The sequence below is a fragment of the Lonchura striata genome, chromosome Z (assembly GCF_050655825.1).
Source record: "Lonchura striata isolate lonStrDom1 chromosome Z, ASM5065582v1, whole genome shotgun sequence".
In the NCBI taxonomy this organism is placed as follows: Eukaryota; Metazoa; Chordata; class Aves; order Passeriformes; family Estrildidae; genus Lonchura; species Lonchura striata.
The window spans coordinates 30,951,039-30,976,427 of NC_140740.1; the positions used below are offsets into that span (position 1 = coordinate 30,951,039).

General features: G+C 36.6%; 1 protein-coding gene across 14 annotated transcripts in view; it reads right to left on the reverse strand.

The window, feature by feature from the left end:
• DTWD2 (DTW motif tRNA-uridine aminocarboxypropyltransferase 2) overlaps nt 1-25,389 on the reverse strand; it is a 121,202-nt gene continuing 95,813 nt past the window's right edge. For 5 of the 14 annotated variants that reach the window (XR_014951527.1, XR_014951525.1, XR_014951526.1 and 2 more), the window contains one exon: nt 22,300-22,892. Coding sequence is in view for 2 of the 14 variants with exons in the window: in XM_085567481.1 (XP_085423607.1) it covers nt 22,842-22,892 (51 nt within the window). In the remaining 12 variants the exon portion in view is untranslated. The other 9 variants (XR_014951528.1, XM_085567468.1, XM_085567478.1 and 6 more) reach the window with 3 other exon arrangements.

Here is a 25,389-nt window from a genome sequence, read left to right on the forward strand (position 1 = left end):
TTCGGTCTCAAGGCAGTTTATTGCTAGTTATCTAACAGATTATGTTCTTGGACTGCAGCTATTTGATCAGTGGCCTGGGTAGAGGCACACACACACCCTGACATCCTCTCTATCTGCTGTCTTCTTCGTCTCTCTCCCCGCCCAGGGCTGCTGCTATCTTTTATAAGATATATTACGTATAACATGTTTACAATTATTCCCCAATACCTACTACCTACATTGCCAAGTGTTTTTCTACTCTAAACAAATCTGTGAGTGCCAACATCACCAAGAACATGGAGGTAAGGAAGAAGAAGGAGGAAGAACAGGATCAGCCCACTTTCCTCCATCTTAGAACTTCTGACCCCCATGTACAAAGTGAAAACCCCCCTGGACATGTGTTAAAACCCCCCTGTACAATACTAAAAAAATTTCCCCTCTACTTTGTAACTACTTTTACTATACTATCTAACCTTTTGTGACTGCTTGTTCCACCTCCAAATTTGGTAATTCATTCCATGGCTCAAACTCAAAATCACAGCTGTTTTTCAGCTGTCTGCCAGGGTCTAGAATGCTTCTGACCAAGGCCTGGAACCTCTAAAAATGTCTGAAAGACATTTTGAGTTCCCACAGGAAATATTAACAAAGAAAGCACTGAAAAACACAAACATACAAACCTAATTAAATGGTCATTGTTACTTTATTTATGGATTCCTACTATCCTCTGTGGCAATTACACACTTGAATGTTAGCTATCTTGATATCCACATTAGTGTTTGATAAAAAGCATAAAACTCTCATTAAATCCAGGAAAATGGAGAGAAATAGAATTTACTTGCCATATCCATTTAGAATTCCATTGTTTTTGTAACTCATTAAGAAAATACACATTTACATTTGTGTTCTGCCTCAGAAGAAGTTACAGATGTCTGCAACTCTGGTAAAGAGAGGGGCTCAATGAAAAATAAACACTTCTACTATTGCTGAGAAATTTGACTTTCCCTATAAAATAAATCATTTTCTAATTTTCAGACCAAATTATTCTTTTTTATATGCACAAGTTAAAATGAATAGTTTTCATTTAATTTAGAGTAAGACATATATATCCAAAGTTTCCTTACAGCAGTTCTGGTATAAATGCTTCATAATGCTTAGTCTTTTATGGATGAGATAAATTGCCAAAGGAAGTCACTATCTCTGTTTGCCAGTGATACATTTTTGATAACCTAAAAAGAAAAAAGTTCTCTAAAAAGGGTCCAAGACACAATTTCACCCATTTCCAGAAAAACATTCCTCATGGTTATGCCTTCTCCTTTTGTCTCTGTCATTTCAAGTTTAATACATGTATCTTCCATAATTTTTAAAGTATGAAAAAACAGAATAAAAGTATTTTCTACAGTGAAAGGAACCTGTGAATCTCAATGACTTAGTATTTAGCATCATTTTCGTGGTTACTATTTTTATAAAGTTCTGGAGAGCAAGACAGGTGTGGTAAGCTTACACTCATGCTATTTCTGAGAAGACTGGCCCAAGGCTTTTATTAGTCAGCAACTCTGATACAATTCTTACGCCATAATAGCAATAACTTATTGTTTTTAACAAACAGCAGCCTTTGCTCTGACAGAATTTGTGTCCCTCTTGGCTCTGTGACTTATCAAACATCCAAACCATCCAATAGTGCTTTAAAATGCACTGCTGGATATGCCTGATTGCCAGAAAGTGGATTTTTCCTTCTAGTATGTAAATCCTCTGCTCTCATTTTATGCTTACTTACTTTCCACATTTATCATTTTTCATGTTTCTCCACCATGAGAGACAGACAGAAAGTGAATCCAAGTAATGGTCTAAATAATCCATGAACAATATTTATAATAACAAATATTTTCTTAAGCTACTTTTACCCAATTGTAAAGTTAACTCATAAAACAAACAAATAAAAAAGGTGCTATAATGTGTACATAATTTATGGTGAAACATGTATTTATTATACTTTTTAAACACTTAGCTTATATCTCAACACATCTAAAATTGTAATGTCTTTAAAGAAATAAAGTACTTTCATTCTTTCAGACATATCTTCAGACTGTAACTAAAGACATCAAGAACAAGCAGCATTTTAGTTTCTCCCAGAGAAACTGCCTACAGACAAACAGCAAGTGTCACTTCAGTTTAATGTCTGTCTGCTTTCAAGGATGTGTGTCTTTCAAAACAGGGTCATGATCTAATATAACTTTCTTCTTGATTTTTTTCCAGGTCAATGTAAGCTGTCTGGAGGTTTGGGGATGTTACAGAGTCTCATTTCATAAAAGTGGTAACACTTCAGGTAGTAACAAAACCCCTTGCTTTTTCAATGCCAACAGAAATTCAAAGTATAAAAATACTCTGTCTTATAGATGTGTAGGAATGGCACAGTCTCAAAAGTTCTAAGTAAATAACATTGAAAGGTTAAGAGTAATAAAATATGGCATAATGTTCTCTCATTTAGTGGAAACTGCACAACTCACTGGATTTCCTCCAGTCCTAACTCTTGCTTTACTGCAGCCATTTAAAAACAGCTGGGCCTTCCAGCTATGGAGTGAACTCTTGCAGTCAATTGTAATCCTCAAAATATTTCAATAACAAGACCTTTCACTGTGCACTGTGAATCATCCCTCAAAAATGTTTACTTGATAAATTCTAGTTGAGAGATATGTTTATAGTCAGCTATACAATACAACTGTGGTTTTATAAAGATTTTTTAATAATACAATGTCTGAAAACTTCCTATTGATTATATCTCAATTCAAACCTGTCAAATGCTTTAACATTAAAAACTATTAAAATATCTGAGGTGTATATTATCCACCTAGATGTATAGATCAGGAACTTGAGATACAGGCAGGTTGAATGATTTTCCCATCTGTTCTCTGTGTGCTTTGGAGCATAACCTAAATATAGACATGTGGAAAAGTTCAAGTAAAATGCTAGCTCCACAAAAAGCAAAATCATTTTTCTTGTTTGATTCAACAGAGACATAATTTTATCCTCAATTCACAAGAAATTTCCTGACATTAAATAAAATCTGGTGACCTTCCCAATTACAACTCCACTGGGTACAAGACAGATGCAACCCAACATACGGTAGTAAACAGGTTGATATAATCTCAGATTTTCTATGGCAAAATAAATTTCTGGGGTGAGTGGACATGGAATATCTTCAGGATGGACTCAAAATATCTCTTTTCAGGACATGAAAAATTATAAAATGTAGCATGATAGATAATAGCTCACGGACCACATATTTAGACTGGAATTAATAATTTATAGAATGATCTTTTAGTTTGGTCTAGAATATAAATGAATATATCCATATTATACTTGCACTGATTTTTCTCATTTGCAATAAAATGATGTTTAGTGCCTTTGAATTCAAAAGTCTCTCTTTCCTGTTAACCTATTATCTAGAGTAATATAATCCTGTGGAGCACTTGATAAGTCACTTTTCAACTATCAATCATCCCTAAATAGTGCTCTCTCATTTTAAATCAAAAGAATAGAATAGATTTCCCCTTTTCTCCATTTCAGAGACAGCAGCAGTCAATAAAGCTGTCCACTTCAAATACAAGATTTATAGCTGTCAGAATTTTTATACTATGTACTCTGCATTTCTAGATACAATATTCAAATTGGTAGAAAACATGCAGGAAATGCCTGTACCAGCATCTAATGGGATTTTAACAGAAGCCTGAGTCTTATCCAGGTGCCTGCTAATTGACCTGCAGAGGAAGCATTTCATTGTGTGCAGCCAGGCAGCCCTGTTTAGATAAATCATTAGGGAAAAGAGAATTTGAGAGTTTTTAAGCAGAGGTCAGGGTTAATCTGTAAATGTGTTTTATCCCTTGAAGGACTTATATTAATCCAGTTTTGTCTCTGATACCACTGATTCAGAGCTTACATTATAACTGAAAATCTTCCCGTGGTCCTTTTTTATTTTATAAATACTCAAGTACTTAAATGTGTGCTGCCCAACAGGACAGCAAGGAGAATCTCCTGGTAAATCTTTAAGTAAAACACACATAGTTTTTAATAAGCAAACAGTTAGACTTACTGGAGAACACAGGCCCCCTGTCACCTCAGTTTCACATTATTTCAGTCAGTCATGTCTCCTGCCCATAAACTGACATTAATATCTTTCCTTATCATGACATTTATGGTTTCCATTATTTTTTGCAGCACTCTATTGATTTTGAGGTCTATATGAATTGTCCTTCAGAGCTCTGTCATTACACCTGCTTGTACAATAGGTACATGCCCAAGGATTCAGGATCAAATGCAGACAGCCTAGGCATTTGAAGGCTAAAGTAGTGAAGGTACTCCTTTTCCCTCAGGTGAAATTCAGCTTCCTTAAAATTGTAAGTATATTTACATTTTAATGAATAATAAATACCCTGACCATCATTATACTGACAATTTTTTTCTCTCACTCCTAAATTCCTCAGGCCTTAAAATGGCTTCACAGACTAATTTTAAAAAATGTTAAAAAAATGAAACTATAAAGCCTTCATATAGGACAAACCAGAGTGAGAATTCACAGCATAAAAATGTGATGGTCACATTTGTGATGGCCTTTGCCAACCCCAGGCAAGACCTATTTCATTGCTGTCTAGATGGACAAACAGAACATTTTTAAAGCCAGATCTGAAGATGGAGTTGTGTTTGCTACTCTCTGGCATCTCCTTTCTAGTATGATATTCCTGGTTTATGTCTGATCTTGGGATCCCTTTGTTGGTAAAGGTGAGTACAACAATAAAGTTCAACACAAAGGGTTTCAGTTTAGGCTTCGCTGATATAACTGATACTGATTTCACATATGCACAAAAGAAGCCAGTTTTCAGAGGACACTCTTCTGAAATATTTCAGTTAGAACAAAAGCTCAGAAAATCATAAAAGCATTATTTCTTCCCTTGGTATTGATGGCTAAACTAAAAGCTTACATATCCAGGCCTGCTTATGATTGTCAAGACTGAACTGGATAACTGGGTGCTCCACAGCAGATCTTTGTACCAGCAGTGTTCAAAACACCCTGTGGTATGACACTCTCCAAAAACATGTGGAGTTTACAGAATCCCAGAGCAAGTCTTGATATCCTAGCATATGGGGTCAAGACTCTTCAAAGCTTCAGTTTATGTTAGTTTTGTGTACTTTCCAGGTATATCTATTTCTGTTTAGATTCATCACACTAGATGGATTCTTTTGAAAACAAAAGTCAGTCCTGGACTATAGTGTGTGATTTCTTTAAAAATAAACCTGACATATTCCCAAGCAAATTATTTTAGTGTCATGATCTCAGTTAACCTTCTCAGAATATGGTATTTCAAAAACATTTTGATAACACTTATTATACAGCCTTAATCTCATAAACTTTTTGCCATACCATTTGCTCTTGTTTATCACTGTATAAAAGCAACAGCCACCAGCAAAACTGGGTTATTTGCACATGCAGACAGGTAAAATGTCCATTTTCAAGGGCAGAAAATCCTTTCCCAGCCTTCCTCTGCTTTGTGCTTTCAGAGAAGAATAATGCATTTAAAATGTTATCATAAATAAGACGGAGCAAAAAAATTTGCCTTCTAAATTAACATAAATTATTATATCAGTGGCTAATAATTAAATCAGCTCCACTTATTTAAACCCATTGCAGGACTTTTGAGCCCATTTGTTCCAAGCACATGCCATGAAATTTCATACTTCCCCCCTTTATTTCAGAAACAATTCATCAAACTGCAATGTCATGCTTAAACCTGGGGTTTGTTTCTTTAGAAAAATATGGGTTTTCCTAAGAGACCCCAGCACAGAGAGGCAGCCCTCCACAGGCACGTTTCCTGTGTCTGCCTGGCAGTGCTCAGTGCAGCACTCCAATGAAAAAAAGGGAATTCTGTCATCATGTTACTGTGCTAATAGAGTGTCTGCTGGCAAGCACCAGTAGACTCTCCAGAAATACGACACAGTGAGACAAAGCTTATACAAACTGAGAGACATAAACATAACCTACTTGTGTTAATCCTGTAAAACCACAAGTATATGACAAGGGGAGGCAGCACTAGAGAGTGCTGCAGTCTGTGATTCTCTATTGCAGGCTTTCACTCTGAAAAGACAGGATAGGAGTGCAGGTGTGTCTTCTGTTAGAAATACCTCACTTCTGTGCTCAGGGTAAGGCTTCTCTGTATCTCAATTAGCACCGTACTAACTAGGCTGGGTAAGACCCACTTTCAACACACAGAGAAAATAACACCACATCCACTATGTTAGCGATCAAAGCCATACAAGTTTGTAGATTGTTTCAAAGATCAAAGACAGTCTGTCAGACTTCATTACCAGAAGAAAAAAGGGATTTACTTCAAAAGGCATTGCCTTGTCCTTTGTTTCCGCCTCAAAAATAATTTTGAAGATGGTGAGCCACCTCAGAGCAATCTAAATTAACAAGGTTTCTGACTGTACTTTCTAGGTCTGGCTGCAGTTTGATCTTCTCATTCTTTTTCCTTTTCCTTTGTGTCTATATTAAGAAAATGCTGATTGTTTGCCCCACTGGCTTAATACTGCACACATTAAGGAATAAAAATTAAAGCACTTCTTCAATCTGCTAGATACCTAAAATTGCTCCCACTGCCTTGCCTGATCATTTTGTCTTACTCACTGCAATATTGTCTGAAAAAGGCTATTTGAAAATGTCTTTAATTAGTTTTTTCTATTTTCCTGAGTAAAGTGATACCTTCAGTCAGATTCACGTAACTAATTACACTAATAGTGAATAAAAATAGCATCAAGATTAGAAGACTTTGATGCTGCTTATGATGTAAGTCTTATGGATACCTTTTTAAAGGGGATTTTTAAAAGCACTCACATTTTCCTGACTGTTTTAAATATTTTTAGACTATACATAAGGGAATTTTTAGAATTTTCATAATAACTCACAAGGCAAAAAACTCATCCATTCACACAAAGATCCAAGCCTGAATACATTTGTTCATATGTCAATGCTAACACTAGTACAACAGTATAAAGCTTTACCTATACCCAGGGCTAATTTACACTATCAATGAGGTCTCCACTGACAGTTCCCATAGCCTCCATCATAAACAAGCTGACAGATCTAAGTCAACAGCACTGAGAAATTTAATCATTCTAGTGCAGGACTAACAGAAAGTGTGCATCTTCATTTAATTCACTTTCTCTACAACTAACAGTCATTCAGGTACCACTGAGGAAGTGTGCCTTTTTTTGGCCTGTGGGATCTAGTTTTACATTTCAGAAATTGTGACGTGAACAGGTTTTTCCACTACCTGTAAGTACTATAAAATGGACAAGGTGCTGATTTACCACTTCTTGGGCTCCTATAATACAGGTGATGATCACTCATCCATCTGAAGTAACCCTCTAGATATCTGGTAACATTCCCTTCTTAACATGTTACTCCTATTCCTGTTACTCTGTGCATTAATATCACTGTAAATAAATCCCCAAAATTTCAAGGTAACTCTTCAGGCACAGTGGATATTATTGGTGTCAAAACCATGGTGGAAAAAGATATTCTACAATTTGCACTAATAAATGTAAATGCCTGTGGAAACATTAGGATAAAACTAATGCCCTACACAAAGTGTGCTGGACAGACACTGTAGGAATGGAATCCTCAATCAGCAAAGCCAATGTCTGAACTGGCCTTTATATTTTATAAAGTGGTACATAAAACCAAAGCAATATATCCATAATTGCTCAGAGGAGATAAGGAAAATTGAAAGCATTCAACCAAGGTGTTCCTTTCTCTTTCCTTTTCCTTGATTTTTTTCTTTAATCTAGCATTTAAAATTTCTCATTTTGCATAAAAACATCATTGGAGTGAAGTCTCTCTCAAGTCACCAGAACATCCTTCTTAATAAGAATATTTTATTGCATAATATTTTAGACTATGTAGATCAAGTAAATATAAGCTCCTGACAACTCCATCTTATACTTCTTCATGGTTTTTCCCATGGTAATTCTTGAAGTATCATCCAAAATTTGAGAGGCATAAACTAATTAGCAAGGTTAATCACAAACAGCCAAAATGTAAAACAGTAAACAATGTCTGATCAGAGATGTTTGGTCTTTAACCACTTTTTGCCTAATTTAATAACCCCCCTCTTTGTTCTTTCTCAAGTATTCACATGAAGATAGACCTATACTTTTTTCATAGATAGGCATATATAAAATGCATATATGCACATATATACACACATAAGAATATATATAGAGACACACCACCACATTCACTGAAATTATATATTTATAAGGCTATACAAATTAAGACTGAGTTTTCTTTAAGGTCTTCTTGCTTAGAATTTGTCTGCTCTGTGCAGGATGGCTGGATTTGTTCCAAAATTTACTTTTACTATTACACTGTTACTATTTTCACTACTACATGTGACATTTTAAAGGACATTTGTGAAATAATAATTGTGAGTTGCAAATATGAGTAATGTGGAGTCCCCAGCAGGCATGGCAGAGTGAGGAGGCAGACTGCTGCACATGGCAGTCTCCAGGCATCCTTCATAACATGCCCATAGCAAACCATGTCAAGTTGGCAAGAAGGTAACCTGTTTAAGAGTCAGGATGAAATGCACCTGGAAGTCTGCTAGTTGGGATTTCTTAGCTTTAATATACTCATATAGGCAAGACAGAATTTTAAACTCTTCACAGCTGTCTTGAGTCCAAACAGTGAAACTTTATCCACTTCAAATCACTTATAGATTTTGCTTCCTCACAAAAATTATAGACAGAATCAAAAAGAACGGAACAGCAACAAGTGAGGGATTCAGTTTCTTCTCTGCATGTACACATGCACACACACATCTGCCTTAAGAGGTCTGTGATTTGGCCTCAGGTAAAGGAAACCAAATCCAAGATTTACTAATCAACTTCTTCATGTCTACACTGAATTTTATTGTTAAATCTTAAACACAATGGTGAAAATTTCTCTCTCTAATGGGCAGCATCCAAAAATCAGGCAGTCTGCAAAAATTTTCCTGCCTCATCTTGCATAAATAAAGGGCACCTTCTCCTACAAGGATGATATGAGACTGCTCTTCAGCAGTTCATGGCTCAGAAAGTCACTTTGAATGCTGGAAGTGATCTTGACACCAAACCTTCAAGGTAAGAGCATGGTCTTCTGGTTTGTGAAATACAGGTACTAATGGACTTTTTAATATATAAGTTTATTAAGCAAAGTTTGAAATTCTTTTTCTTGTCCAGTTAATTTCTGCCTCCCTTTGCATATAATACTGGTTTTCTCACAGAAAAGGATGAGTGCAACCAACTATATGACCTAGGTAACTAATGATTTTGTTGCATAGCTTGGGCCAATGACTGGCTATGCAATTAGTGAAAACAGCTCAGCAAGTGCTTAAGATCCATGAATTAGAGAGCAGGACTTAGATAATTATTTCTCTGTAAGAATATGTTTAGATCTTCTGAAAAAGTTACACATAAATAAAGTCTTGTGAAACATTCTAAAATAGGATATTTTCTTGATTCAAGATCTAGTTTTGTCTTTCATGACTGTAACAGCAACAAAGAGTTAAAGCTGAACAAAGACAAAGTTTGGACAGCAATACTCATAAAAACCATCTGCACAAAGGAAGTATTGTTTTTGCTCCTGCTTGTCCTATCCTTTTCTTCATTTTATCTCTTCCCACACACTTTCCCAGCTAGCTGGCCTGACTGGTAAAAAAAGCCTGACTTTATATATTGTCATCTTTAGGTTTTACAACAGTTTTTTTTATGTAAACAATGTTCAATTCCCAAATACTTGTAATGTTCTTGAGGAGCACAGGCAGTTTGCATTCATCAGAGCAGAGCAATGAGCAGAATCCTAAGCTAATGGCCACCTTGCTCATTACACAAGCTGGCTGAATACAACAGCCTCGTGGGAGCCAATGCTGTTTGCTGCCTGTTAGATAATGCACTAAAACGTGATTCTAGTTAATAAAGGGCATTCAGATGCCACACAAGGGACACTGCATGCCTGCACCTGTGAAATGGTCTCCTATAAAGTACTCATGGGTTTTTTAAACATTAAATTGCTTCAGGAAGAATATTGTGAGTGGTAAAGGCAAAGGAGAAGGTAAGAATTTATAAAGAAATTTCTTTCAAGATTTACAACAGAGTTTCAGAGTCAGGGCAGAAGCAATTCTGTGGCTCACCCAGGGATCACAGTACCATATTTTGATACATTTGGCTTTATGCTATACAGGCAAAAGTTGTCTCCCTTTACTTTCCATTTGTACAGAACAATCTGGGTGACAGCATTCTCTGAGAGAAACTCCTTTTGTCCTCTGGGCACAGGAGAAGAAAACTATTTTTCTCCAAAAACCTCTTAAAAACACCAGGTGTTTGAATAGGAAATGCCATAAACAGGGACCTCATCTACTTGGAATGGCAAGTGGGAGCAGCTCATCACAGATGTGCTTTGAGTTTTCAGAGGTACCACTTGCCACAAAATATCTTTCATTTCCTTTGTGGAAAAACGTTTCAAAATAGCACCTTAATGTGACTCTTACTAGAAGAGTGGCTCTCTCATAATAGTAAATATGGTCCTGTCATGCAGCACACGTAACCTTTTTTGACAATTAAAAATAATGAGCCTTGGATTGAAAAATATGTTGAAAATAGTTGTAGAGATGAGCCAGTTGGCAGAACACAACCATCAGAAAATATCTCAAAAAAATATTTCACCTACCCACACAATCTCCCTGTGAGACTGTTCTGGAAAAGATGCACACTTCTCCAAAGCTATTTGTGCTTGGTGATAAAAGTAGAATAGTGAGGTTCTATAGACCCTGTGGAATGATTAATAGAGGGGGAAACAACAAAAGCCAACAGGAGTTGGTTGTTTGTTGGCAAAGTTTATTGGTTATTATAATTTATAGCTTGCACAAAGCTAGGCAGGAAGGACAGGGTGATCTCAGAATAATTCTATGTGTTTTAATTTCAATGAAATCCAGCAGTTTATTTCACCAATCTAATGAAGTTCATTAACACAAATACATGTCTGCACACATAAATTTAATATAAAATAGATATAGTAATTTTGCTGATCATTTATTCATAGGAAAAATGCATCTGTTTTAGGTGCTGATTGATTTTTGTTTTCTTCTGCTTGTCTGGGACACTTCCTTGAACACAAAAAAATGAACGGGCTCTGGACCATAGTGACCAGACTATATGGGAGATCTGAGAGGCAAAAAGAGCTGGCATTCTGGGTATAAAGACAAGAAAATGTCTGGGAAGTCAAAATGTCTCTCAGACATTTTTAGAGGTTCCAGGCCTTGGTCAGAAGCATTCTAGACCCTGGCAGACAGCTGAAAAACAGCTGTGATTTTGAGTTTGAGCCATGGAATGAATCACTAACTTTGGAGGTGGAACAAGCAGTCACAAAAGGTTAGATAGTATAGTATAAGTAATTACAAAGTAGAGGGGAAATTTTTTTAGTATTGTACAGGAGGGTTTTAACACATGTCCAGGGGGGTTTTCACTTTGTACATGGGGGTCAGAAGTTCTAAGATGGAGGAAAGTGGGCTGATCCTGTTCTTCCTCCTTCTTTTTCCTTACCTCCATGTTCTTGGTGATGTTGGCACTCACAGGTTTGTTTAGAGTAGAAAAACACTTGGCAACGTAGGTAGTAGGTATTGGGGAATAATTGTAAACATGTTATACGTAATATATCTTATAAAAGATAGCAGCAGCCCTGGGCGGGGGGAGAGACGAAGAAGACAGCAGATAGAGAGGATGTCAGGGTGTGTGTGCCTCTCTGCCTGGGCCACTGACCAAAGGGCCGCAGCCCGAGAACCTAATATGTTAGATATCTAGCAATAAATCATCTTGAGAACGAACAAGAGGCTGTGGGGTTTTTCTTTGGAAGCACGGGTTGGAGGAGGAATTTCACCACCACATGAGACCCCAGAGCAAGGCCGGGGTTCTCACAAAAATGCATCAAAAATAAAGGCCAAACTGCAAGAGCACAGTTCTCACAAAAACCTTGTTGCAGGCTCACAGTGGCCACTCTTACATAATCAATAGTTAGATTTTTCCCCTAGAGCTGCACTGCTGCAGGAGAAGTGCCTGGACTAGAGCAGGTGGTTGGGTTGACATTGTAAAGAGTCACTTCCTGCATATGAAGTTACTACTGAGCTCAGCACACACTCCAGGCACACCTTCATCCATCAGGGCAGTACTGCAGAACTTCAGATTATTACATTGTGATAACAGTTTTCAGACATGGTAACAGTTTCCAGATTTTCTTTTAAGCCATGAAATACCAATCCTTTATTTTTCAATACTAACCTTTTTTTTCGATATTATGAACAAGAATAAAACCAATAGATGAGGTTCTAAAGAAAAAATGCAGATAAAATCTAAAAATTTTCATCATTTTCTCAATATTATTAGTAAAATAAGTCACAGGATTCTCATTCATTAAGGTAACCCAAGACTTCTTGTTGTAGGCCTCTCCCTGTTTCTTAACACTTTGTCTATATATGCTAAGGATGAAGTTTCTGATGTAATTTCTAAAATTTAATTTCATCTACAGAATAACTAGTCATATTTGCTGAGTAGAAAGTAACAGTAAAATACTAATTGCTTTTTTCCATGCTGAAACAAATTTTGTAAAATACCCCTATATATTAGTGTGCTCAGAGACTGATGTGAGTGTACTGCAAAAAGAGCTGAATTCAAGTTCCCCAGGCAACCACCACTTTGACATTTTCCAACCCAGTTTCCCACTTACTTTTCCCTTAATACCACTATGAGACAGCAAAGTACAAAAACACATACACCACATTTAGCATAGGGTATTTCTCCTTACAGTTTCCTTGAAGCTGAGGTATATTTATAAGTGATTGGAGGCTTGGGGGCTTGGTTAACTCACTACTGGAGGCCTTTATGTGGATTTGAAGTCTTAATAGACAGCTAGTGCACAGTAAATCCACATGCAAAGGCCAATTTGAAATTCATAGTTACACTTCAGCCTGGGAAGGTAGTACTTAGAGTGCCTTGGACAGGCTCTATTGACAGCTTCAGCAGGCGTAAGGGCAATTTTGGTGGGCTTCTTTTTCTTACGGGCATTTTGTCCCACAGCAGCATGGGTAGGAAATGGAAGAAAATCTCAATGCCATTTCCTGTTTATTACCTCTAGAGATAAACAAAATAGCAGAACATCTCACATAATGGCAAGCTATAGAAATTAAGCTAAGCTTTATATAGGATATTAAGAAGCGAGTTTTGGCAAGATGAGTAGAAAAAGAATGTGATGTTTGCAAGTGAGTTTGACTTGATCTCAGAAAAATGTAACATGAGAAAAATGTGCGTCTTTGCACTGGAGGGATGTGAACAACTTCTCAGTCCTGTATCACTGGCAAGATTTGACTGAAGGCAATTCAGAACAGCACAGAGATAAGGCTAGAGAAACCTTTATCCTGAATCTATAGGTAAGCCAGACTCTGGAGGCTGATCCATACAACAGAGTGTGCTGTTCATCCCACTGGTTAATATAAATGGCTTTTATTTACTGAGCAGAGACCTTGTTGGATCACACCATCATGTGGTCAAGCAAATTACTCACATGAACTGGGGAACTAGCATCCTAATTTTTAATTCTTCCACCCAATCACCCCCAGAGAAAGCGGGATTACATCCTGGGAATTTGTTTCATAAATTGGAAGCAGCGTGGAAAGATCTGATTGTGCTCAATCAGAGTGGCACCACCATTTGGCAGCACAGGTGCTGTTTATAGCAGGGAGGCACTGACAGCTCCTCAGCATGCTCCTCATACTACATGTCTGTGCATGTGCACTGGGCTGCCTTTACAACTGGAGCAAGATTCTAAATCTGTCATTGTCTGTCTCTAACTTGACTCCAAATGCTGTCTGCTGGCAAATGCTGACACACAATGCCTGAATGAGGGCTCTGTAGAGTGTGCACTTGCATCACCCAGTCCACCCATCTCATGTTTCCAGTCTGATGAGATTTGGAACAGTCTTTCAGGAGTGATAGGTATTAGATGAGATGATAAGTCTCATAAAGCACAGCTGGGAAATCTCCATTTTAGGATTCATATAAGAATTATCAATCAACAACTGTTCAGATTATAGCAAAGGCAGTTTGTTCATGGTCCCTCACATAAAAATATACATATTTCCCAATGCCTCCAGGGATCTCCTAGAAATTATAAAAATAGGAGAAAACCTTTCACAACAGGCTCATTGTGACTGATGAGCTACTGAAGTGTAGCAGATTGAAACTGCATGGCATGTTGTGCCATAATGTCTGTATCTGTATTATTCCCTCTTTCAGCAACTATCAAATATGGTTTTATCTTCTTTTTTTTAAAGTAGATTTTGCTGAGTGAAAGTAATACAGTCCCTCTGAAGCTTTTGAAGCTTATAAAAAAAGGTACTTTATTTTTTCATTTGTGTGCACACACTTGGAGTTCTTACAGTTTGTGCTCAATCAGTAAAACTGAATGGAAATAAAAATGAAAAATGAAAGATGTAAAGCTCACAGATTTATTTTTATCTTAAGAACCTCCAGGAAGGAAGATTTTTCAGCCTCTAATCTTAATGATACAGCAGTTAGAGGGAGTGATTTTCTCTTTGAAAGTGAGCTTTACACATTAATTAAGCTGTATTGTATATTTCTAGTTCAACTAGTCCTTGTTAATACCACCTCTGTGAATCTCCCCCGTTTGAAAAAAAATATTCTAGTTGCAAAACAATGCTTGATTTAAACAAGGCAATTAGAAGAGTCAGCAGTCTATATGAGAATAGCTGATTTTATAGCCTATTAAGAGCAAAATCTTTTACAGCAAAGTCCTGATCTATCTCCTTATAAAATAAGTGCTTTGAAAGAAGGGATTACTTTTAGATGATTTTATGTGGGCACCCTAAATGCTCAAATGCAGCCACAGATGCTCTATGTAACAGGTACAAATTTACAACAAAACACAGGTTAACATATGTGCATTTATTGTCCAGATCTTTTTAGGCTGCCAAATAGTTTTCAGACAGTATTCAGCACATTTCTCAAACATCCCAGTACTGTGGGGTGACTGGTGCTGCATTTCTCCTTTTACTGAAATGACAAGGTCAAAATGTTCCATTTTGTGAGAATGCTTAATATAAGACAACTGAAACCTTATTTCAGAAAGTACTTAGCATTCTATAGAGCCTCATGTTGAAAGCAGAGTTCAGGGATCCCCCTGCAATTTCAAGGTCTCTGTCAAGCACAGGGAGCAGGTGCCAATCATCTGTGAAAAATGTAATCTAGGTCCCCGTGGCAAAGGCTGAAATAGCCACATCTCTATTGCAGTGCTCCCTGCAAGAGGTTTATTTCTTTCCCTTAGCCAACCTCACTGCACAGCCTGTCTGAACTCTGCAGAGAGGGACATATGGCTCCTGCACAAAACAAAACAAAGCTACATACTCTTTATACATGGGCTCATCTTAATTAAAGCAGCCATTTGAAAGTCCTCCCCGCAGCTTACAATTTTTCAGCTTTTCAACTCTCATGTGGTCTGGAAAAGGGTGCAGCCTAAACATTCTTTGTGTCACTTGCCATTGTGTACTGCTCTGCATCATGGCAATCTGAGGACACACCTAAAGGAAGCAGCACTTAACAGACACACATCAGTAACTGCAGCAGTGGTTGGTGTTGCCTATGACTCCTTTCATTCTTCTACAAGCAGCTTCCCTTCTTCTCATGCCATTGCACCACTTGGCTGCACAGTGCATTTGATTACCACCTACCCTGGAGCCTTTGAAAGAACCATGCATTTCACCCATTTTCCTGACATTTTCATACCTACTACCATGTATTAACAGTAACAGCACATCAATCTTAAACTAATTTTTTTTCAAAGTTCTTTAGTGTTTGGGTTGAACTAGAAGCAATGATATGAAGAATCACTCCACACCTCCTTAGCATAAACCCCCTTCAATCAAAAAGACGAATTTAAAAATATTCATATAGACATTACAAGAAAGATGAGAAAGGAGGTATTTTATTGCTCTCATATTCAACACACAGCTTTTCCATTCATAACTTCCTAAACCAGAAGTTACAGCCTGAATGCAGGATTCTGCTTTAAGCTACTCACACAAAACAGGGCCTCTGAAGAAAAGAAGTGCCCAAAATGTCAGCAAGCCATGGGCTGCTATGGTAAGTCACAGCTCTACAATACAAAAAGCCATAATTATGATTGCAACCAGCTTGATATTTTACTTAGGTCTTCAATGGTGTATGGTGGGATATAGCAGTCATTCTAGAATAGGAATGTTCATTTTTATGGGGACTTGTAACATGAACTTTTTATTTGGGCCGATTGTTTTCTTTTTATCCTATAGTAGTCATGGGAGATCTCTCAAGTTCTTCAGAGGCAGATGCTTCACTTTATATATGTCTGAAACTGTGTTTACTATTGGGAAACATGCTTCCTCCATGAAAAATCCTGTTTGAATCAGAACAAAGACAAATCAATCGTACCAGAGATTGGAAATGGATGTTGGAAGCTGTGTAAAATTATGAATTCCAAGACTGAGCAGATAAATCCAGCCTCCAATTTATTTAGCAAGTATCTCTGAGTGCATCATAATTTGGCTTCAAGCCTCCATAGGGTTACTGGAGCAATATCTCCCTACATAGCTAAATAGCCTCGAAGTAGCTTCCTCTCAAGTTTTTCCTCCGAGAACATACAAAATTTTTCTGTATGAATTTAAACAAGTTTCCAACTGCATTGCAGTTTATAAGTGAAAGCATTTCCCTGGGAGTTCTCTGGCAAGTAATGTATTACACAGTGACACAGACAATAGACACAAGATCAGTAGTACCCATTCAACATCTGTGGAGTAACAATCCCCAGGATGAAAATGGAGCCAGTTCATGACAGTGATGCAAAAGAAGTGCGTGGAAAACACCTTAAAATTGAAATCCAGTGGTACAAACCAGTTACCAAAGAGTAAAAAATCTGCTCTCTGAGCACAGTGGCGTTCTGAGGTCATTCCTGTTTCTCCTTTTCTTGTTCTTGGTGAATCTGTGATTAAACAAATGAGGATTCCATTAAGAAAAAGAATTATGTATGCCTTCTTTCCCACTAGAACCTCAGTCACAATGAATCAGCTCTTCATCTACAAAATTCCAAACCTTCCCCAAGATTTATATTAATTCAATAAAAAGATAAAAGTAGAATTATCAAGACACTAACCACTGTGAAGCCCTGCTCACTTACCTGCTCACATCATTTGCTTTCCAGATGTCCAAATCCCATTGCTCTCTTTTGGTTTCCACTATTTCAATTGGACAAGCATACATTTTAGACACGCTGAAGGGTACCTACCATACTAAATACTGACATAATGAACACCATTAATATAGTACATTTTGACACCAGTGCCACTCAACTATTTGCTAAATTGCTGTTAACATGCCAAGGGAGAAGTAAAAAAATCAACTCCAAAAAAGTCTGCACTTAAATTGGTACTGTGCCCCCCCATTATTACCTGTGCATTTTTAACATACACCCTCTTAAAAAAATAATTACTTTCATTCTTAAAGTGACTTGGAAAAAGTATTTGCAAAACAGTAGGACTCAAATTACACAGATTATTGTTAACAATGAAGAAATTTGTATAACCTGATTAGCTATGTTTATGTCTGCCAAACACGTAAGATTCTATTACTGACCCTCTGAACCTTGAATTTCTGATGACTTAAAATTTACCAGAGCATTTCATTTTCTTGACTACCATTGGTAATATTGAATAAGTTGCAGCTAGCATGGGAAGAAATGAGATAACTCAGGAAAATTACAACTGCTTTTTCTTACATTTCAAGATAACAAATACAAAATAAATGCAAATTCTTGTTTAGCATTTGACCATTTTAGTCAAAGTAGGAGAGCAACTTTCTTTATTCCTTTTTTAATAGGAAATAGGAAGGTAATTTTGAAATCTCTGCTTTTACTGAAACCAAGGTGCAGCATCTTCATTATTTAGTCACTGCTGATTAAGTTAACTCTGGGTAAAGTATGAGTCACTCACCACTATAGAAATTTTTGTGCTCTTGTGTTACATGAAGCAGAATAAAAAGAAGAAATTGTCCAAAATATTTTAGTACTTATTATTTGCAAGACCTTAAAGTACAGTCAGGCAGAAGGAATAGACAGCAATGTTCAGAGATTAATATATACGTTTTATAGCTTGGCCCTCAGGCTGGCTTTTAGCCTGTGTGGTCCTAATTCCACACAAGACATCAAACAATACTTAGTAATGATGAAAGAGGACTACATTTTGTGAGTACCTCAAGTAACTACTACACGCAATTCTCCTGATTTTTGAGGTACTGATGTATTGTCCTGTGTTATTTTCATAAGAGCAGAGGAGTTAACAGCATGAGGTACTCTTTCTGTTTTGGGTATCAAAGCAGATAAAGATTGTTTCAATATACAGCTCATTCCCTTTGAATGAAAGGCCATTAAATTTTACCCAGCTGACCTTGTAAGAAGGCTAAAATCAGGGATGTTAAAATCTAAAGTGTCCAGCTAAAACATATTTTCTGAATAATCTTTCAATCTAAAGCCAAGAACAGCAGGATGGGGAGTATTAGAAAAGAAACCCTTCCTTTGACAGCTCCTCCAATTGAGTCACCCCCTTCCCTCAAAGAAGACACAAGTTCCCCTTCCTGCTTGAATTTGTCTGACTTTTGGTTCCAGACATTTTCTTTTCCTTCTGGTCCGTCTCATGATGCTTAAGCACTCTGCCTTTCCTTCTCAGGACATTGCTGTTCTCTCACATGTTGCCTTTGTTGATATCTAGATGTATTGAGGTAAAGGCTCTCACATTAATGCACTTTACATTCCACATTCCAGTGGAATTTTGTTCTATTATTCCTTATTCCTTAATTCTTTTTCAGAACCAGACTACAGAACTGTGCACAATACACTGTGTTCCATAACCAGACATACACTTCCCATTTTCCCTCACTCAAGATTACTCTCAGAAAAGCATGGACAGATGTTTTAGGGATGGAATTACTCACTGATAGATTCTTCTGAGTTCATGTTGTCTGCAACATCCAGATTTTTTTCTAAGACAAGTTCAGTTTGGTTCTTTACTCCTTTCTTTTTTTCCCCCCTTTGGAATACAGAAATTATCTGTATTTAAATCAAATATGCTGAAATAATACAAAGTAGGGTCACTAAATCAAATTTTTACTCTTCTTGCAGTCTCTATCATCTTACAGTCAACAATTTTTTTACCATCTTTTTTTATCTTTAGGTAATAAATCCTACCTAGTGCTTACAATTAATCTGTCTAGTGCATGATCCAACAAATGTACTAGAAATACCACAACTGAAGAGGATTTTATGAGATATGCACTATTTGAATGTGAATTTATTTAATACATGCTTGATTCACTGTTTTATTATTTTAGTGTTATTTTAGTGTTATTTTAAAAATGGAATCTCACTGAATGAACGCCATTGAGGTAGTTTTTATGAGGTTACCTTAAGCAAAGTTATAATTTGCTGGAACAAGACCTGTTTTCCATAGGAAAATGTGAAACTTACTGCTTTACAGTTTTGTTCAATAGAATCCAGTATCTATTACAGCACCTAAAGCTGAACACAATTTAACAAGTATCCCACATAACCTTGTCTACTTCAAATACCTCTCAGAAGTGTTATAATCTTTCATATTTATTAGATACTAATGTTAGCAAGAAATACATCTTAACTACTGGTATTAGGTTGTAGCAAATCATCCAGGATTTCTGTCTGTAGTATTTATCTTTAAACATTGTTATTGAACATCCTCCTTAGTGGATGAGAGGACAGTACGTCATCCTCGTGTGATAGTGGCACATCAGCTAATTTATTTATACAGAAGAGAAATGGTTATGAATACTTGTCCCTTCCCTGCATCATCTTTTTAGCACCCCCATATATAAATGGACTTTGCCATCCTTTGTCTATTATATACAGGAAATTTTAAATATTTTTGTGCTCTTGTCCTTTTTAAAACAATTACTCTAGACTCCCTCAAGAGTGTTCTATACAACCCTAATTTTTAAGGTTTTATAGTCATCCATATTTCCCCTCTTTGTTAATGTTTTGATTGTTTTAGGTGAAAAATTTATTTCTCCATTGAAACAGAAAACCTCCATTTAAGCTGAGCTCTTCCTCAGACACACTATTACAGTTTTTTCTCTTCCCCATAAAATGTAAGAGCAAAAGTTTTATTCACATTTTTCCACCTGAATTTTATTTATACTTGTATTTATCTTTGATAAATAAGGCTTTTTATAACCTAAAGTAAATATGTGACTGCTTGGTGTCTTCCCTTTTCCTTGCAATAAAAGCAAAGAGATAATAATGATTGATTTAGAAACTACCAGCAAAATTCCAATCCAGTCATAATATTAACTTTATCCTTCAATTTAGGGCTCTAAATATGACAAACATATTCATGTTTTATCATTAGGGAAAGAAAAACATCATCAGTAATTTTTATGGACTTCAATGAATTTTATACAATGACTGTATCTCTCCTCCAAACTGAAATTTCACCATAACTAAAGAGTCTCATTTTTAAATATTTTAAAAAGTGCTTGAACAGTAACTTTTCTTTTTTGTTCTGACTAAACAATCATTAAATATATCCAGAATTCAAAAATTTACAATATTTAACCATAATTATTACAGCTCTAGCTCATATTTTTATTGGTGTATTGTTTACATGTAATCAAGAAAAGGGGTTTTATCACAACACCACATTCCCCTAAGTGTACCACTAAACTACTCCAAATGTCCTAAGTATAATTTAGCCAATGAACTTGACTGGCTTGTAATGTCTCAGTCTTGACAAATAGTTCCAAAGAGGTATTAGGAAAAGATTTCTCAACAGTTGGATTTACAACTTCTCTTGCTTGTTGTAATGGTATTTTTATTTCTATTTTTATATGCATATTTTTCATTAGTTGCAATTCATCAAAATTCAATAAAAATTTATGGACAATATTTTTTAACACATTGGGGTTTTTTTTCCATTTAACAAATTGGTTTGCTTCTTAGTCTATATCAGACTTGCTGCTCTAGCACTTTCTTCTGACCTACATCATTAAGGCTTTTTCAAATAGTCTCCAGATTAATCTAGATCACTCTAAAATGCAGACCACAATTCTAAATCTTGAAGAATACTTATCGGAATGAATATCTGAACTCCTTAGTGTTTCCTACCTTCTCTCTTTCTCAGAAAACAAAGTTGTCTACTTTTTCTTATGCTGTCCTTTGCAATTTCAAGGCTATCTACAACAGCATGCAACTATTATGTAATTTCCTCCTATTTAAATAATCGGTTTGATTCAATTTGCTGTACACTCCATAACCTGGCCTAATTGTCTAAGTATAATTTAAGACTTTCACTGAAGAGAAATTCATAATCCTACTGCATAAAAGTCGTCTTTTGCATTCTGAGTATTTTTAGTAACAAGTCATCAGGCATTTCAATATTAATAAGTTTGTTGTTTCATCAGATGTTTACTTTACTCAGAGGTTAAATCACGGTGCATTTACAAGAATAAATATTCCTAGACAAGCTGAGAAAATTCTATTTGTCATTTTTATCACCAGAAATCTCTAGCCTATTAATTTAGTTATAACTATTTACTGCAACTCCAGAATTTTTTTTTTTTTAAGCTACCCATGGCAATATCTCTCTAACGTTTGTTTCCTTGAATACTGCGTAGCACAAGAATTTGCATTTACAAAATAAACATTTTCTCTTACAGCTTTTGGCACAGTTTGCTCTTTGCAAACCAGAGCTTTGTTCTGCCTGTGTTTCAGAACAAACAACACAAAAACTTTAGGAGACCCACTAGGAGCACATAAAGAAACATCTGCAGGATCAGAGCAGGATAAGAGTGTTCAAAGGAAGCTTTCTTCCTAGTGACAAATATCAATCAGAAAGCATGTTTTTGACAGGAAAGGCTTCAGTTGAACAGGTTTTCTGGAAGTAAAGAATTAGTGGGGAAATAATTTTGAGACACATTACAATAACAGGTTATACACTGTACAGATTATAATATTAAGAAATAGTCCCAACAAATACTTGCAGGTTAGTAGATCATAAAAACTACTGTGAACACTCACAAGAAATAAGTTATCAGTCAGGCCTGCCTTGTTTTCCAGGGAACTTTCCTTGATGTCCAGAGCATGTGTTCTGATTTGAAGGCAAAACCAGTGAGAGACTCCAAGTCAGAAATACAATTTATTGGGAAAAGGGAAAGAAACAAAATACATGCAATAATACAAAAGGAAAACTACAGACAAAGTAGAATACAACCTGACACCCTTTTGGCTACCTTTGTTGGTAGCAGTCCAAATTGGAGTGGCTGCCATACTCCTGGAGTGGCAGATGTGGTTCTGTCGGAGCAGTGGTCCTGTAGAAAATGTGTAGTCAGTCCAGTGGAAACCCCAGCTGGGTCCTCTTGGAAACCTGTGGGAAGGTCCCTCTCTGTCTAAAAAAAATCCCAGGTTCTAGGAGGGAACACTTAGCCCCTCCCTCCTGTGCAGAGCATCTCACCATGGTCTGATGTCATTCTGAGTCACTTGGTGAGTCCTTGATCATCTGTTAAACAGAAAATGTCCCTGGAAGGAGTTACCTCTGAGTCCTGTGGTGAGACGTTGATGGGCCCATGAACAGGAGATAAGGAAAACTGCCCAGAGGACAACTGCTACACAGATGGCAATAGAAAACATCCTGCTTCTCAATCTTGGACAGCATGCCACCCTCCCTTCAGGCAAACAGCCAAGTTGAAGCAGTGGTGTCCCTAATATCAGTGAAGTTCTGATAAAAAAAAACATAAGAGAAGAGAAAATAGCCTTATTGAGAGCAGTGAATAATCCTCCTGAAGTAATTCTCAGTTTTCCAATAATTTCATTAGACTTATATTTATCAAAGTACAACCTGAAATATTACCATCTCTGAAGCATATTATAAAGGGGGAAAAAGCAAGCATAGAAAAGGATAATAGTGGTCCTAATATTTTAAAATTTTCAATTTGTCTAAAGCATCTGGATACCACCCATCTGTATTTATCTCTCTAGTGGATGCCTCACCCAAACATTTTCTAGATAGAGAACAGTAAACGTAATTTCCATCTATCAGGGTTGTTATGTGTAGTAAATATAATTTGCACCATTCCTTGTATGAAATATGTAATATTGGATACTTGTTAGATTATGCTCGTTGTATTAGTTCCCCCCCACCCTTGCAGGTGAGACTGGGTGTATATTGGAAACTGATTTACAAGTAAAAGCCATCTCCTGGCTATGTCTGGACTCCCATCAGGACTCCAGGTGTTGATCATCGGGTGCTGATCATCGCGTAAACAGCCCAAGATGGATATCATGGAAATCCTCAGACAGATCCACGTGAATGCAACCTTCCCGTAAAATCTCATTAGGAATTCACCTATACCAGACATTAAATTATTTCTCCTCATCACCAAAAAAGAAAATCTTATTAACCTATGGACTCTGAATAGAAGAAAAGACTGATTGCTGAAATCTTGGCCTCAGGTGGAATTTTCTCTATAAAAAAACGGCTTGTGCCAGGATGGAGGTGTGTGGGCATAGGGGAAACCTCTCCTGAGGCTGACTCCTTGTGGCACACCCAGGGTCGATTCCTGGGCTCGGCTCTGTCTTTTTCCATGGCTGGCTAGATAGAATTTGACCGCTAATAAAATTATTTTTATTTTTAATCTGGCTGAATAAATTCTCATTTATAACAGGGTGAATTTTCATTGCTTTCAAATTACTCATTTCTTAGTCAATCGGTTTCTCTTTCAACCTATAAGAGTCAAACCTGCACATTAATTTCAGTTGGCCTTTAAGAGGTGCCACTGCAGAAAAATAAATCCTGAGTACTAGTCCTCCTTCACCTGGGATCTCCCACACACATGCAAAGTGGACGTGAAGTACTGTCATGCTCAACCAGAGCGAGTGGCCTCACAAGTAAAAACAGAGACAACATGCAGCATTTGAAAAAAGAGAGCCTAAGTACTCCTGAAACTCTGCAATGGAAAGCAATATTCCTCCCCTCTGGCAAATCTCCACCACTGGGACCATCCTGATGTTACTGCTGATCAGACACCCATTGCAACAATTTTAGCCTACCAACAGTGTTTTGTTCCCCTGCCATAAAACACTGCCCATGTAAAATAAATTTCCCTGCAGCTCTAAATTTTATCACTATTTCTTTTCTTTCCTTGTCTTTTCCCATGCATTTTTCACCTCCCAACAGTATCTGTGCAAATTAAAGAGGAGTTTGTTCCTGCATAGCAGATTTCTTCTTCTTTCTTGACAGCTGTGCTTTAATCCAGGAAAGATTTTAATCAGGCTTCTGAAGCAATAGGCTTGAATGTAAGCACACCTTCAAGAGAGGAGCATATCTCTAATAAATTTTGAAAGTAGGCCATAGGTGAAATAAAATACATTAACCTTAAAAATCACCATTCTTCTTAGGTTGGGATGCCATGTATATGTACGCAGCACTCTTATACACATTCATGAGAAGGCATTTGCCTGATCTAAGATTTGAAGCAGGTAATTTGTACATTTCTGTAAATGAAAAGAGTCTGAAACACTCGATAGACTTCACTACAATGACAGTTGCTTTTTTTTAATTTTCAGAGGAACTGATGGGCTATTAGCCAGGGAACAGTTGGAGCTTGTAGGCTCTTTTAGTTTACTTTGAAAGTGTGACCTATGAGTTTTAAGTTTTATGTGTGTATGTCTCTCTCTCACAACTTCAACTGTGGAACAGTTTTCCTCTGTGTATACATAGATAATGAACTCTTCCTGTTGCAAAGTGACTTCTAGAGTCTGAGAACTCAGTTTCATTTCAATTTGTGTCAATGAAATTACTTGACAAATTGCTCTGTTTAGAGTAATGTATATCCTGGATTTCAGTGCTGAGCACTGCTGCCTCTCTGACAAAGATAAATCAGCCTATAAGGTTTGCCCTGTATCCTCATGTCATGCCTTCAATTACAGATGTAAGTTCAAAGTATAGTCTCTGAACAAAGCAGGATGCATCACAGTGACATAATATTTATTTTCACAAAGATAGAAGGCATTAAGCATCTTGCAGATTTTAGAAAAAGCTTTAAACAGAACATGAGAATTAAGGAAAACCATACCGTTTAACTATGTAAATGTATATAGACTTTTTAGGTAAGTGCATACAGATTTTTCTGTGTGGTGTTTTTTATTTTACTGTTTAAATGAATATTAGTTTGATTCACTGTCAGCTCAATTTAGCTCTGAGGCTATTGATTTAA